We start from the raw sequence: 17513 nt of genomic DNA, 5'->3' as shown, positions 1-17513 counted from the left end.
ATTCCAAAATTCTTCGATTTTTATTTTAAAATTATTCAATTTTTATTTTTGAATTCTTCAATTTTTATCCCAAAATTCTTCCATTTTTATTTTAAATTTCTTCAATTTTTATTCCAAAATTCTTCAATTTTTATTTTTAAAATTCTTCAATTCTTATTTAAAAATTTTTCAATTTTTATTTAAAAATTATTCAAATTGTATCCCAATATTCTTCAATTTTGATTTTAAAATTCTTCAATTTTTAATTTATAATTCTTCCATTTTTATCCCAAAATTCTTCAATTTTGATTCCAAAATTCTTCAATTTTTATTATAAAATTCTTCAATTTCTATTTAAAAATTCTTCAAATTGTATCCCAAAATTATTCAAATTTTATTTTAAAATCCTTCAGTTTTTATTTTGTAATTCTTCAATTTGTATCCCAAAATTCTTCCATTTTTATCCCAAAATTCTTCAATTTTTATTTTAAAATTCTTCCATTTTTATTCTGAAACTCTTCAATTTTTATTCCACAATTTATTCCAAAATTCTTCCATTTTTATTTTAAAATTCTTCAATTTTTATTTTCAAATTCTTCCATTTTTATTTTAAAATTCTTCAATTTTTATTTTCAAATTCTTCCATTTTTATTTTCAAATTCTTCAATTTTTATTTTCAAATTCTTCCATTTTTATTTTAAAATTCTTCAATTTTTATTTTCAAATTCTTCCATTTTTATTTTCAAATTCTTCCATTTTTATTTTCAAATTCTTCCATTTTTATTTTAAAATTCTTCCATTTTTATTTTCAAATTCTTCAATTTTTATTTTCAAATTCTTCCATTTTTATTTTAAAATTCTTCCATTTTTATTTTAAAATTCTTCAATTTTTATTTTCAAATTCTTCCATTTTTATTTTAAAATTCTTCCATTTTTATTTTCAAATTCTTCCATTTTTATTTTAAAATTCTTAAATTTTTATTTTCAAATTCTTCCATTTTTATTTTAAAAATCTTCAATTTTTATTTTAAAATTCTTCAATTTTTATTTTCAAATTCTTCCATTTTTATTTTCAAATTCTTCAATTTTTATTTTCAAATTCTTCCATTTTTATTTTAAAATTCTTCAATTTTTATTTTCAAATTCTTCCATTTTTATTTTCAAATTCTTCCATTTTTATTTTAAAATTCTTCCATTTTTATTTTCAAATTCTTCCATTTTTATTTTCAAATTCTTCCATTTTTATTTTAAAATTCTTCAATTTTTATTTTCAAATTCTTCCATTTTTATTTTAAAATTCTTCCATTTTTATTTTCAAATTCTTCCATTTTTATTTTAAAATTCTTCAATTTCTATTTTCAAATTCTTCCATTTTTATTTTCAAATTCTTCCATTTTTATTTTAAAATTCTTCCATTTTTATTTTAAAATTCTTCCATTTTTATTTTCAAATTCTTCCATTCCAAGAGCTTTCATTCCAGATCTGGAATATTCCAAATTCTTTCAATGTTTTTCGTGGGAGTCACAAAAATGATGAAAAATCAGAAAAAGTTTTAAAAATTCCTCCTAAATATTCAAATGTTCCTGAATTCAATTTATTCCTTCAATTCAAATTTAAAAATTAATGAATTTTATCACCACTGATGCAAACCCATTCATAATATTTGCAATTTCAAAATTTAATTAAAATTAAAAATCTTATTTTCAGTCATAGAATTTTAATTTTAATTTAGAATAATATTTTAAATAATATCATTTTAATTTTTATTTAAAATATTATTTTGAGTCATAGAATTTTAATTTAGAATATTATTTTAAATAATGTAATTTTAATTTTAATTTTAATTTAAAATATGATTTTAAGAAATACAGTTTTAATTTAAAATATTATTTTAAGTCATGGAATTTTAATTTTAATTTAGAATATTATTTTAAATAATGTAATTTTAATTTTAATTTTAATTTAAAATATGATTTTAAGAAATACAGTTTTAATTTAAAATATTATTTTAAGTAATATAATTTGTTTATAATTAAAAATATTATTTTAAGTCATAGAATTTTAATTTTAATTTAGAATAATATTTTAAATAATATCATTTTAATTTTTATTTAAAATATTATTTTGAGTCATAGAATTTTAATTTACAATATTATTTTAAATAATGTAATTGTAATTTTAATTTTAACTTAAAATATGATTTTAAGAAATACAGTTTTAATTTAAAATATTATTTTAAGTCATAGAATTTTAATTTTAATTTAGAATATTATTTTAAATAATGTAATTTTAATTTTAATTTTAATTTAAAATATGATTTTAAGAAATACAGTTTTAATTTAAAATATTATTTTAAGTAATATAATTTGTTTATAATTAAAAATATTATTTTAAGTCATAGAATTTTAATTTTAATTTAGAATAATATTTTAAATAATATCATTTTAATTTTTATTTAAAATATTATTTTGAGTCATAGAATTTTAATTTAGAATATTATTTTAAATAATGTAATTTTAATTTTAATTTTAATTTAAAATATGATTTTAAGAAATACAGTTTTAATTTAAAATATTATTTTAAGTCATAGAATTTTAATTTTAATTTAGAATATTATTTTAAATAATGTAATTTTAATTTTAGTTTTAATTTAAAATATGATTTTAAGAAATACAGTTTTAATTTAAAATATTATTTTAAGTAATATAATTTGTTTATAATTAAAAATATTAAGTCATAGAATTTTAATTTAGAATCTTATTTTAAATAATACGATTTTAATTTTTATTTAAAATATTATTTTAAGTCATGGAATTTTAATTTTAATTTAGAATATTATTTTAAATAATGTAATTTTAATTTTAATTTTAATTTAAAATATGATTTTAAGAAATACAGTTTTAATTTAAAGTATTATTTTAAGTAATATAATTTGTTTATAATTAAAAATATTATTTTAAGTCATAGAATTTTAATTTTAATTTAGAATATTATTTTAAATAATATCATTTTAATTTTTATTTAAAATATTATTTTGAGTCATAGAATTTTAATTTACAATATTATTTTAAATAATGTAATTGTAATTTTAATTTTAGCTTAAAATATGATTTTAAGAAATACAGTTTTAATTTAAAATATTATTTTAAGTCATGGAATTTTAATTTTAATTTAGAATATTATTTTAAATAATGTAATTTTAATTTTAATTTTAATTTAAAATATGATTTTAAGAAATACAGTTTTAATTTAAAATATTATTTTAAGTAATATAATTTGTTTATAATTAAAAATATTATTTTAAGTCATGGAATTTTAATTTTAATTTAGAATCTTATTTTAAATAATACGATTTTAATTTTTATTTAAAATATTATTTTAAGTCATGGAATTTTAATTTTAATTTACAATATTATTTTAAATAATGTAATTGTAATTTTAATTTTAATTTAAAATATGATTTTAAGAAATAGAGTTTTAATTTAAAATATTATATATAATTTGTTTATAATTAAAAATATTATTTTAAGTCATAGAATTTTAATTTTAATTTAGAATCTTATTTTAAATAATACGATTTGAATTTTTATTTAAAATATTATTTTAAGTCATGGAATTTTAATTTTAATTTAGAATAATATTTTAAATAATATCATTTTAATTTTAAAATATTATTTTAAGAAATACGGTTTTAAATTTAAATATTATTGTAAGTAATATAATTTATTTATAATTTAAAATGTTATTTTAAGCAATAGAATTTTAATTATAATGTAAAATATTACTTGAAGGGATAGAATCTTAATTTTAAAATAATTTATTTATATAATTTTAATTAATATTGTGTTTCTTTTTTGCTTGGATTTTTGTTTATCAAAGTTTATTTGGATTTTTGTGTTTTTTTATTTTGAATTTTGGTGTTTGTCAAAGTTTATTTCAATTTTTTAATTTATTTTGATTTTTGTGTTTGTCAAAGTTTATTTTGATTTTTTAATTTACTTTTTATTCTGATTTTTGTGTTTATTTTTTATTTTGATTTCTTTGTTTATCAAAGTTTATTTTTATATTTTTAATTTATTTTTATTTTGATTTCTGTGGTTTTTTTATTTTAATTTTTGTTTTTATTAAAGTTTATTTTGATTTTTGTGTTTATTTTTGTGTTTATCAAAGTTTATTTTTATATATTTTTATTTATTTTTATTTTTATTTTTGCGTTTACTTTTTATTTTGATTTTTTTAAAATTATTTTTATTTTGATTTTTGTGTTTATTTTTATTTTAATTTTTGTTTTTATTAAAGTTTATTTTGATTTTTGTGTTTATTTTTGTGTTTATCAAAGTTTATTTTGATTTTTATTTTTATTTTTGTGTTTATCAAAGTTTATTTTTATTTTGATTTTGATTTTGATTTCTGTGTTTATTTTATTTTTATTTTTGCGTTTACTTTTTATTTTGATTTTTTTAAAATTATTTTTATTTTGATTTTTGTGTTTATTTTTATTTTAATTTTTGTTTTTATTAAAGTTTATTTTGATTTTTGTGTTTATTTTTGTGTTTATCAAAGTTTATTTTGATTTTTATTTTTATTTTTGTGTTTATCAAAGTTTATTTTTATTTTGATTTTGATTTTGATTTCTGTGTTTATTTTATTTTTATTTTTGTGTTTACTGTTTATTGATTTTTTAAATTTATTGTTATTTTGATTTTGTGTTTATTTTTATTTTAATTTTTGTTTTTATTAAAGTTTATTTTGATTTTTGTGTTTATTTTGTGTTTATCAAAGTTTATTTTTATTTTTTTTAATTTATTTTTATCTTGATTTCCGTGTCTATTTTTTAGTTTGATTTTTGTGTTTATTTTTTGATTTTTGCATTTATAAAAGTTTATTCAGATTTTTGCATTTATAAAGTTTATTTGGATTTCTGTGTTTACCAAAGTTTGTTTGGATTTTTAAATTTATTTTTATTTTAATTTCTGTGTTTATCTTCATTTCGATGTGTTTATTTTTATTTTTGTGTTTATTTCTTATTTTGATTTTTGTTTTTATTTTCATTTCGATTTTTGTGTTTATTTTTTGCTTTCATTTTTGCATTTATAAAAGTTTATTTGGATTTTTGCATTTATAAATTTATTTTGATTTCTGTGTTTATCAAAGTTTATTTGGATTTTTTAAAATTTATTTTTATTTCGATTTCTGTGCTTATTTTTATTTTGATGTGTTTATTTTTATTTTGATTTTTGTGTTTATTTCCATTTCAATTTTTGTGTTCATTTTTTGCTTTGATTTTTGCATTTATAAAGTTTATTTGGATTTTTGCATTTATAAAAGTTTATTTTGATTTCTGTGTTTACCAAAATTTATTTGGATTTTTAAATTTTATTTTTATTTTGATTTCTGTGTTCATTTTTATTTTGATGTGTTTATTTTCATGTGTTTATTTTTGGCTTTGATTTTTGCATTTATAAAAGTTTATTTGGATTTTTGCATTTATAAATTTATTTTGATTTCTGTGTTTATCAAAGTTTATGTGGATTTTTTAAATTTATTTTTATTTTGATTTCTGTGTTTATCTTTATTTTGATGTGTTTATTTTCATTTTGATTTTTGCATTTATAAAAGTTTATTCAGATTTTTGCATTTATAAAGTTTATTTTGATTTTTAATTTATTTTTATTTCAATTTCTGTGTTTATTTTTATTTTGATTTTTGTGTTTATAAAAGTTTATTTGGATTTCTGTGTTTACCAAAGTTTATTTGGATTTTTAAATTTTATTTTTATTTTGATTTCTGTGTTCATTTTTATTTTGATGTGTTTATTTTCATTTTGATTTTTGTATTTATAAAAGTTTATTTGGATTTCTGTGTTTACCAAAATTTATTTGGATTTTTAAATTTATTTCATTTCGATTTCTGTGTTTATCTTTATTTTGATGTGTTTCTTTTCAGTTTGATTTTTGTGTTTATTTTTTTGCTTTGATTTTTGCATTTCTAAAAGTTTATTTTGAATTCTGTGTTTACCAAAGTTTATTTGGATTTTTAAATTTTATTTTTATTTCGATTTCTGTGTTCATTTTTATTTTGATGTGTTTATTTTCATTTTGATTTTTGTGTTCATTTTTGGCTTTGATTTTTGCATTTATAAAAGTTTATTTGGATTTTTGCATTTATAAAGTTTATTTTGATTTCTGTGTTTACCAAAATTTATTTGGATTTTTTAAATTTATTTTTATTTTGATTTCTGTGTTTATCTTTATTTTGATGTGTTTATTTTCATTTTGATTTTTGCATTTATAAAGTTTATTTTGATTTTTAATTTATTTTTATTTCAATTTCTGTGTTTATTTTTATTTTGATTTTTGTGTTTATTTCCATTTCAATTTTTGTGTTCATTTTTTGCTTTGATTTTTGCATTTATAAAGTTTATTCAGATTTTTGCATTTATAAAAGTTTATTTGGATTTCTGTGTTTATCAAAGTTCATTTGGATTTTTAAATTTATTTTGATTTCTGTGTTTATCTTTATTTTGATGTGTTTATTTTCATTTTGATTTTTGCATTTATAAAAGTTTATTTGGATTTCTGTGTTTACCAAAATTTATTTGGATTTTTAAATTTATTTCATTTCGATTTCTGTGTTTATCTTTATTTTGATGTGTTTCTTTTCAGTTTGATTTTTGTGTTTATTTTTTTGCTTTGATTTTTGCATTTCTAAAAGTTTATTTTGAATTCTGTGTTTACCAAAGTTTATTTGGATTTTTAAATTTTATTTTTATTTCGATTTCTGAGTTCATTTTTATTTTGATGTGTTTATTTTCATTTTGATTTTTGTGTTTATTTTTGGCTTTGATTTTTGCATTTATAAAAGTTTATTTGGATTTTTGCATTTATAAAGTTTATTTTGATTTCTGTGTTTACCAAAATGTATTTGGATTTTTTAAATTTATTTTTATTTTGATTTCTGTGTTTATCTTCATTTTGATGTGTTTATCTTTATTTTGATGTGTTTATTTTTATTTTGATTTTTGTATTTATAAAAGTTTATTTGAATTTCTGTGTTTACCAAAGTTTATTTGGATTTTTAATTTATTTTTATTTCAATTTCTGTGTTTATTTTTATTTTGATTTTTGTGTTTATTTTCATTTCAATTTTTGTGTTTATTTTTTGCTTTGATTTTTGCATTTATAAAGTTTATTCAGATTTTTGCATTTATAAAAGTTTATTTGGATTTCTGTGTTTACCAAAGTTTATTTGGATTTTTAAATTTATTTTCATTTTGATTTCTGTGTTTATTTTTATTTTGATGTGTTTCTTTTTATTTTGACTTTTGTGTTTATTTTTATTTTGATTTTTGTGGTTTTTTTTGCTTTGATTTTTGCATTTATAAAAGTTTATTCACATTTTTGCATTTATAAAAGTTTATTTGGATTTCTGTGTTTATCAAAGTTTATGTGGATTTTTTAAATTTATTTTTATTTCGATTTCTGTGTTTATTTTTTATTTTGATGTTTTTTTATTTTGATTTTTGTGTTTATTTTCATTTTGATTTTCGTGGTTATTTTTTGCTTTGATTTTTGCATTTATAAAAGTTTATTTGGATTTTTGCATTTATAAAGTTTATTTTGAATTCTGTGTTTATCAAAATTTATTTGGATTTTTAAATTTATTTTTATTTTGATTTTTGTGTTTATTTTCATTTTGATTTTCATGTTTATTTTTTGCTTGGATTTTTGCATTTATAAAGTTTATTTGAATTTCTGTGTTTACCAAAGTTTATTTGGTTTTTTAAATTTATTTTTATTTTGATTTCTGTGTTTATCTTCATTTCGATGTGTTTATTTTTATTTTTGTGTTTATTTTTATTTTGATTTTTGTGTTTATTTTCATTTCGATTTTCGTGTTTATTTTTGGCTTTGATTTTTGCATTTATAAAAGTTTATTCTGATTTTTGCATTTATAAACTTTATTTTTATTTCTGTGTTTATCAAAGTTTATTTGGATTTTTTAAATTTATTTTTATTTCGATTTCTGGATTTATTTTTTATTTTGATGCGTTTATTTTTATTTTTAGGTGTTTATTTTCAGTTTGGTTTTTGTGTTTATTTTTTGCTTTGATTTTTGCATTTCTAAAAGTTTATTTTCATTTCTGTGTTTATCAAAGTTTATTTGGATTTTTTAATTTATTTTTATTTCGATTTCTGTGTTTATTTTTTATTTTGATGTGTTTTTATTTTGATTTTTGTGTTTATTTTTTGCTTTCATTTTTGCATTTATAAAAGTTTATTTGGATTTTTGTGTTTATCAAAGTTTATTTGGATTTTTAAAATTTATTTTTATATTTCGATTTCTGTGTTTGTTTTTATTTCGGTGTGATTATTTTTATTTTGATTTTTGTCTTAATTTTTATTTTGATTTTTGTGTTTATTTTCATTTTGATTTTCGTGTTTATTTTTTGCTTTGATTTTTGCATTTATAAAAGTTTATTTGGATTTTTGCATTTATAAAGTTTAATTGGATTTTTGCATTTATAAATTTATTTGGGTTTCTGTGTTTACCAAAGTTCATTTGGAGTTTCTGATTTATTTTCTGCTTCATTCCTGCAGAAACCAAGCCCAGCCTAAGCCAAAGCCCGGCTCAAAAACGTTGGAATAATTAAGAAATTAACGACAAATAAAAATAAAAGAATTCTTGAATTAAGAATTTAGAAAGAATTGAATTAAAAATGAAAAAATAATTGAATTTAAAAGGAGAAATCAGTAAAATCAAGCGGCAGCACCTCGTATCCCGTGTACGACTGGCTGGAATATTCAAAGTCCGAGTCGGGGCCGCCCGGGCAGTACCTGCAAAAAAACCAAAAAATCCAAATTCAACCCAAATTCCAAACATTGCTGGAGATTGATTGGAATTTAATTAATTGGAATTTAATTAATTGGAATTCATTGGAATGGGAAAGGGACCTGAAACAACCCAGGGAGATTTTGGGGAAGGAAAATCCAAAATTCTGATTAAAGTCAAGGAGGAGGAGGAGAAGGAGGAGGAAGAAGCAGAATGATAATAATATTAATGTTAATAGTAATAATATTAATATATATTAATGTATAGTGTATAATGTATAATGTATAATGAATAACGAATAATGTATAATGTATAATGTATAATGTATAATGTATAATGATGATGATAATGATAATAATAATAACGATGATAATAATAATAATGATAATAATAATAATATTAATATCTATTAGTGTATAATGTATAATGTATAATGTATAATGAATAATGTATAATGATGATGATGATAATGATGATAATAACAACAATGATAATAATAATAATGATGATAATATTATTAATATCTATTAGTGTATAATGTATAATGTATAATGAATAATGTATAATGAATAATGTATAATGTATAATGTATAATGAATAATGTATAATGAATAATGTATAATGAATAATGTATAATGTATAATGTATAATGATGATGATAATGATAATAATAATAACGATGATAATAATAATAATGATAATAATAATAATACTAATATCTATTAGTGTATAATGTATAATGTATAATGTATAATGTATAATGAATAATGTATAATGATGATGATGATAATGATGATAATAACAACAATGATAATAATAATAATGATGATAATATTATTAATATCTATTAGTGTATAATGAATAATGTATAATGAATAATGTATAATGTATAATGTATAATGTATAATGTATAATGATGATGATAATGATAATAATAATAACGATGATAATAATAATAATAATGATAATAATAATAATATTAATATCTATTAGTGTATAATGTATAATGTATAATGAATAATGTATAATGTATAATGTATAATGTATAATGTATAATGATGATGATAATGATAATAATAATAACGATGATAATAATAATAATAATGATAATAATAATAATACTAATATCTATTAGTGTATAATGTATAATGTATAATGTATAATGAATAATGTATAATGATGATGATGATAATGATGATAATAACAACAATGATAATAATAATAATGATGATAATATTATTAATATCTATTAGTGTATAATGTATAATGTATAATGAATAATGTATAATGAATAATGTATAATGAATAATGTATAATGAATAATGTATAATGTATAATGAATAATGTATAATGATGATGATAATGATAATAATAATAACGATGATAATAATAATAATGATAATAATAATAATAATAATATCTATTAGTGTATAATGTATAATGTATAATGTATAATGATGATGATGATAATGATGATAATAACAACAATGATAATAATAATAATGATGATAATATTATTAATATCTATTAGTGTATAATGTATAATGTATAATGAATAATGTATAATGAATAATGTATAATGTATAATGTATAATGAATAATGTATAATGAATAATGTATAATGAATAATGTATAATGAATAATGTATAATGATGATGATAATGATAATAATAATAACGATGATAATAATAATAATGATAATAATAATAATACTAATATCTATTAGTGTATAATGTATAATGTATAATGTATAATGAATAATGTATAATGATGATGATGATAATGATGATAATAACAACAATGATAATAATAATAATGATGATAATATTATTAATATCTATTAGTGTATAATGTATAATGTATAATGAATAATGTATAATGAATAATGTATAATGAATAATGTATAATGAATAATGTATAATGATGATGATAATGATAATAATAATAACGATGATAATAATAATAATACTAATATCTATTAGTGTATAATGTATAATGTATAATGTATAATGTATAATGTATAATGATGATGATGATAATGATGATAATAACAACAATGATAATAATAATAATGATGATAATATTATTAATATCTATTAGTGTATAATGTATAATGTATAATGAATAATGTATAATGAATAATGTATAATGATGATGATAATGATGATAATAGTAACGATGATAATAATAATAATAATGATAATAATAATTCTTCCACGGGGATTGGGATTCCTCAGGAATGGGGATTCCAAACCTCCCTGGGCAGGAATTGTTCCCAAAATCCAGCCTGAACTTCCCTGGATCACTCTGGGATCAATCCCAACCCCTCCTGCCAGGGAATTCCAGATCCTGTCCCCAAGTGTCCCTTCCACAGGGATTGGGAATTCCTCAGGAATGGGGCAGGAATTGTTCCCAAAATCCAACCTGAACTTCCCTGGAAGAACTCGAGGCCATTTCCTGGGATCAATCCCAACCCCTCCTGCCAGGGAATTCCAGGTCCCTGTCCCCTGGTGTCACATCCAATGGGATCTTGAATTCTCTGGGAATGGGGCAGGAATTGTTCCCAAAATCCAACTGGGATCAATCTGGGATCAATCCCAACCCCACCCGTCAGGGAATTCCAGGTCCTGTCCCCAGGTGTCCCTTCCACGGGGATTGGGGATTCCTCAGGAATTGTTCCCAAAATCCAACCTGAACTTCCCTGGAAGTACTCGAGGCCATTTCCTGGGATCAATCCCAACCCCTCCTGCCAGAGAATTCCAGGTCCTGTCCCCAAGTGTCACTTCTACAGGGATTGGGAATTCTGCTGGGAATGGGGCAGGAATTGTTCCCAAAATCCAGCCTGGATCACTCTGGGATCAATCCCAATTTCTCCTGTCAGGGAATTCCAGATCCTGTCCCCAAGTGCCACTTCCACGGGGACTGGGAATTCCTCAGGAATGGGGATTCCAAACCTCCCTGGAAAAGCCTTTCCAGGCAGGAATTGTTCCCAAAATCCAACCTGAACTTCCCTGGGACAATCTGGGAGAAACCCCAATTCCTTCCTATCAGGAATTCCAGATCCGTGTCCCCAAGTGTCACTTCTACAGGGACTGGGAATTATGCTGGGAATGGGGATTCCAAACCTCCCTGGACAAGAATTGTTCCCAAAATCCAACCTGAACTTCCCTGGAACAACTTGAGGCCAGGGACAATTTGGGATCAATCCCAACCCCTCCTGCCAGGGAATTCCAGATCCTGTCCCCAGTGTCACTTCCACAGGGATTTCGGATTCCTCTGGGAATGGGGCAGGAATTGTTCCCAAAATCCAGCCTGGATCAATCCCAATTTCTCCTGCCAGGGAATTCCAGATCCGTGTCCCCAGGTGTCACTTCCATGGGGTTGGGATCCCTCAGCAATCGTTCCCCACACCCAGCCTGGATCACTCTGGGATCAATCCCAATTTCTCCTGCCAGGGAATTCCAGGTCCTGTCCCCGGTGTCCCTCCCACGGGACTGGGATCCCTCAGGAACCGTTCCCCACACCCAGCCTGGATCACTCTGGGATCAATCCCAATTTCTCCTGCCAGGGAATTCCAGCCCCTGTCCTGGTGTCCCTCCCACGGGGTTGGGATCCCTCAGGAACCGTTCCCCACACCCAGCCTGGATCACTCTGGGATCAATCCCAATTTCTCCTGCCAGGGAATTCCAGCCCCTGTCCTGGTGTCCCTCCCACGGGGTTGGGATCCCTCAGGAACCGTTCCCCACACCCAGCCTGGATCACTCTGGGATCAATCCCAACCTCTCCTGTCAGGGAATTCCAGATCCTGTCCTGGTGTCCCTCCCACGGGACTGGGATCCCTCAGGAATTGTTCCCCACACCCAGCCTGGATCACTCTGGGATCAATCCCAATTTATCCTGTCAGGGAATTCCAGATCCTGTCCTGGTGTCCCTCCCACGGGACTGGTTTCCCTCAGGAACCGTTCCCCACACCCAGCCTGGATCACTCTGGGATCAATCCCAACCCCTCCTGCCAGGTAACTCCAGCTCCTGTCCCGGTGTCGCTCCCACGGGACTGGTTTCCCTCAGGAACCGTTCCCCACACCAGCCCTCAGGTCCCTGCAGCAGGGACCGCTCGAGGCCGCTGCCGCCACCACTTCCATTCAATCCGCCCCAACCATCGAGGCCCGAGGTGCGGAAGCGGAACTTTCCCGTCCCGCGGGGAACGGGAGCAGGGCCGGGGATGGAACCGCTCCGGGAGACGGCGCTGCCCATAACGGGAGGTGAGGAAATGAAACATAAAACTGCACCTCCGCTGAACAAACTGCGCAGGAGAGGTCCGGCAAACCAGAATAATTACATGTGAGACAGGCCCATTTCACTACTATTATCATTATTATTATATGTGAGACGGGTCCATTTAAGTATTATTCTTATTATATGTGAGACAGGTCCATTTAATTATTATTATTATTATTATTATATGTGAGACAGGTCCATTTTTTTATTATTATTATTATTATATGTGAGGCAGGCCCATTTACTATTATTATTATTATTATTATTATTATTATTATTATTATTATTATTATATGTGAGACAGGTCCATTTAATTATTATTATTATTATATGTGAGGCAGGTCCATTTAATTATTATTATATGTGAGATAGGTCCATTTAACTATTATTATTATTATTATTATTATATGTGAGATAGGTCCATTTAATTATTATTATTATTATTATTATTAGTGAGATAGGTCCATTTAATTATTATTATTATTATATGTGAGATAGGTCCATTTAATTATTATTATTATTATACATGAGAAAGATCCATTTAATTATAATTTTTATATATAAGGTAGGTCAATTTAAATACTATTATATGTAAAATAGGTCTGTGTAATGTTGTTATTATTATATTATTATTATTATTATTATTATTATTATATGTGAGATAGGTCCATTTAATTATTATTACTATTATTATATGTGAGATAGGTCCATTTTATTATTATTATTATTATTTATTATTATTATTATTATATGTGAGATAGGTCCATTTAATTATTATTATTATTATACATGAGAAAGATCCATTTAATTATAATTTTTATATATAAGGTAGGTCAATTTAAATACTATTATATGTAAGATAGGTCTGTGTAATGTTGTTATTATTATTATTATTATTATTATTATTATTATTATTATTATTATTATTATTATTATTATATGTGAGATAGGTCCATTTAATTGTTATTACTATTATTATATGTGAGATAGGTCCATTTAACTATTATTATTATTATTATTATATGTGAGATAGGTCCTTATTATTATTATTATTATTATTATTAGTGAGATAGGTCCATTTAATTATTATTATTATTATATGTGAGATAGGTCCATTTAATTATTATTATTATTATACATGAGAAAGATCCATTTAATTATAATTTTTATATATAAGGTAGGTCAATTTAAATACTATTATATGTAAGATAGGTCTGTGTAATGTTATTATTATTATTATTATTATTATTATTATTATTATTATTATTATTATTATATGTGCGATAGCTCCATTTAATTATTATTACTATTATTATATGTGAGATAGGTCCATTTAATTATTATTATTATTATTATATGTGAGACAGGTCCATTTAATTATTATTATTATTATATGTGAGATAGGTCCATTTAATTAATATTATTATAATTTAATTAATATTATATTATTATATGTGAGATAGGTCCATTCAATTATTATTATATGTGAGGTCCATTTAATTATTATTATTATTATATGTGAGATAGGTCCTTATTATTATTATTATTATTATTATTATTATTATTATTATTATTATTATATGTGAGATAGGTCCATTTATTATTATTATTATTATATGTGAGATTTATTTAATTATTCTATTATGTAAGATAGGCCTATTTAATTACAATTACTAATTAAATTATTATTTATTTATTATTAGGTCTAATTATTATTATTATTATTATTATATGTGAGATTTATTTAATTATTCTATTATGTAAGATAGGTCTATTTAATTATTATTATTATAGTTAAGGTAGGTAATTTAATTATTATTATATGTAAGATAGGTCTATTTAATTACAATTACTAATTAAATTATTATTTATTTATTATTAGGTCCATTTTTATTTATTATTATATGTGAGATTTATTTAATTATTCTATTATGTAAGATAGGTCTATTTAATTACAATTATTATTTAAATTATTATTTATTTATTATTAGGTCCAATTTTTATTAATATTATTATTATTGTTATATGTGAGATTTATTTCTGCAGGTTCGGGGTTCAAAATTAACAAAATAAATTAATTATTATTTAATTTATTTATTAATTAATTTCATTAAATTAATTAAATAAATTAATTAATTTAACAAAGGTTCCTGTGCTTGTAGTGCTGAATGGAATTACTGCCAACGCGCTCCTGCTTTGTGTGAGTGTAAAAAACCTTTGAAATTAATTAATTATTTGTAATTAATGTACCATTAATTTTGTTGTCTGCTGCCTGGGGTGTGAGACGAGCAGGAATTGGATTCAAAATAAACAAAATAATTCATTGTTCCAAGCAAAGGTAAAGCAATGGCTGGAACTGCTGCCAGTGTGCTTTGGCTTTGTAGAATTGTAAAAAAAATTTAAATTAAGTTGTAATAAAACATTAAATTTAGATTAAATTTGGAATAAAACATGAAATTGAAATTAAATTGTAATAAAACATGGAATTGAAATTAAATTTGGAATAAAACATGAAATTGAAATTAAATTGTAATAAAACACAGAATTCTCTGTGTGTTCCCTGGGACGAGCTGAGGGCACCTTCCCACTGCCACTGGACAGAACTGCTGTCAATGTGCTTTTGCTCTGTATAATTATAAAAAAACTTTTAAATTAAATTGTAATAAAACATGAAATTTAAATTATATTGGAATAAAACATGAAATTTAAATTAAATTGTAATAAAACATGAAATTTAAATTAAATTGTAATAAAACACAGAATTCTCTGTGTGTTCCCTGGGATGAGCTGAGGGCACCTTCCCACTGTCACTGGACAGAACTGCTGTCAAAATTCTTTTGCTTTGTATAATTGTAAAAAAAACTTTTAAATTAAGTTGTAATAAAAATAAAATTTTGATTAAATTGGAATAAAACATGAAATTTAAATTAAATTGTAATAAAACACAGAATTCTCTGTGTGTTCCCTGGGATGAGCTGAGGGCACCTTCCCACTGCCACTGGACAGAACTGCTGTCAAAATTCTTTGGCTTTGTATCATTGTAAAAAAACTTTTAAATTAAGTTGTAATAAAAATAAAATTTAGATTAAATTGTATTAAAACCATGAAATTTAAATTAAATTGTAATAAAACATGGAATTCTCTGTGTGTTCCCTGGGACGAGCTGAGGGCACCTTCCCACTGTCACTGGACAGAACTGCTGTCAATGTGCTTTTGCTCTGTATAATTATAAAAAAAAATTTAATTAGGTTGTAATAAAACATGAAATTGAAATTAAGTTGTAATAAAACATGAAATTTAAATTAAATTGGAATAAAACACTGAATTTAAATTAAATTGTAATAAAACACAGAATTCTCTGTGTGTTCCCTGGGATGAGCTGAGGGCACCTTCCCACTGCCACTGGACAGAACTGCTGTCAAAATTCTTTTGCTTTGTAAAATTTTAAAAAAACTTTTAAATTAAGTTGTAATAAAAATAAAATTTAGATTAAATTGTATTAAAACCATGAAATTTAAATTAAATTGTAATAAAACATGGAATTCTCTGTGTGTTCCCTGGGACGAGCTGAGGGCACCTTCCCACTGTCACTGGACAGAACTGCTGTCAATGTGCTTTGACTTTGTACAATTATTAAAAAACTTTTAAATTAAGTTGTATTAAAACATGAAATTGAAATTAAATTGTAATAAAACATGAAATTTAAATTAAGTTGTAATAAAACATGGAATTGAAATTAAATTGTAATAAAACACAGAATTCTCTGTGTGTTCCCCGGGATGAGCTGAGGGCACCTTCCCACTGTCACTGGACAGAACTGCTGTCAATGTGCTTTGACTTTGTACAATTATTAAAAACCTTTTAAATTAAGTTTTAATAAAACATGAAATTTAAATTAAATTTGGAATAAAACATGAAATTTAAATTAAATTGTAATAAAACACAGAATTCTCTGTGTGCTGCCTGGGACGAGCTGAGGGCACCTTCCCACTGCCATTGGACAGAACTGCTGTCAATGTGCTTTGACTTTGTGTGATTGGTCAAAAAAACTTTTAAATTAAGTTGCAATAAAACATGAAATTGAAATTAGGTTGTAAAAAAAAAAATGAATTTAAATTAAATTGTAATAAAACATGGAATTCTCTGTGTGTTCCCTGGGATGAGCTGAGGGCACCTTCCCATTGCCACATCCACGGCGTGAGGCTGAAGCTGGAAAATGAATCAGCTCAGAAAATAAAAAAATCCCATTCCTTGCAGTCCTATCACCCCATTTGTCATTTTCAGAAATAAAATTGGGTTTTTCCAGCCATTGATATCTGATAAATCTGATTTTTCCCCAATACTCACACACAGATGTTCCCTGTGAAGTTGATGTGGGGGCACCGGTGGGGTTTGCACATCACGGCCACCACGGCGACCTGCAG

At 23.1% G+C, this 17513-nt stretch overlaps 1 protein-coding gene across 1 annotated transcript in view; it reads right to left on the bottom strand.

The window, feature by feature from the left end:
- The window catches only part of ELP3 (elongator acetyltransferase complex subunit 3), a 198767-nt gene that overhangs the window by 169141 nt on the left and 12113 nt on the right, over positions 1-17513 (bottom strand). The window contains exons 4-5 of the mRNA XM_058802830.1: positions 17437-17507; positions 8753-8816 (exon numbers count right to left, since the gene is read on the bottom strand). Coding sequence (XP_058658813.1) covers positions 8753-8816; positions 17437-17507 — 135 coding nt within the window. The remainder of the gene's footprint in view (positions 1-8752; positions 8817-17436; positions 17508-17513) is intronic.

The sequence above is a fragment of the Ammospiza caudacuta genome, chromosome 3 (genome assembly GCF_027887145.1).
Source record: "Ammospiza caudacuta isolate bAmmCau1 chromosome 3, bAmmCau1.pri, whole genome shotgun sequence".
In the NCBI taxonomy this organism is placed as follows: Eukaryota; Metazoa; Chordata; class Aves; order Passeriformes; family Passerellidae; genus Ammospiza; species Ammospiza caudacuta.
Note: the sequence above shows the minus strand (reverse complement) of the source record. Positions and strands in the feature narration are given on the sequence as shown.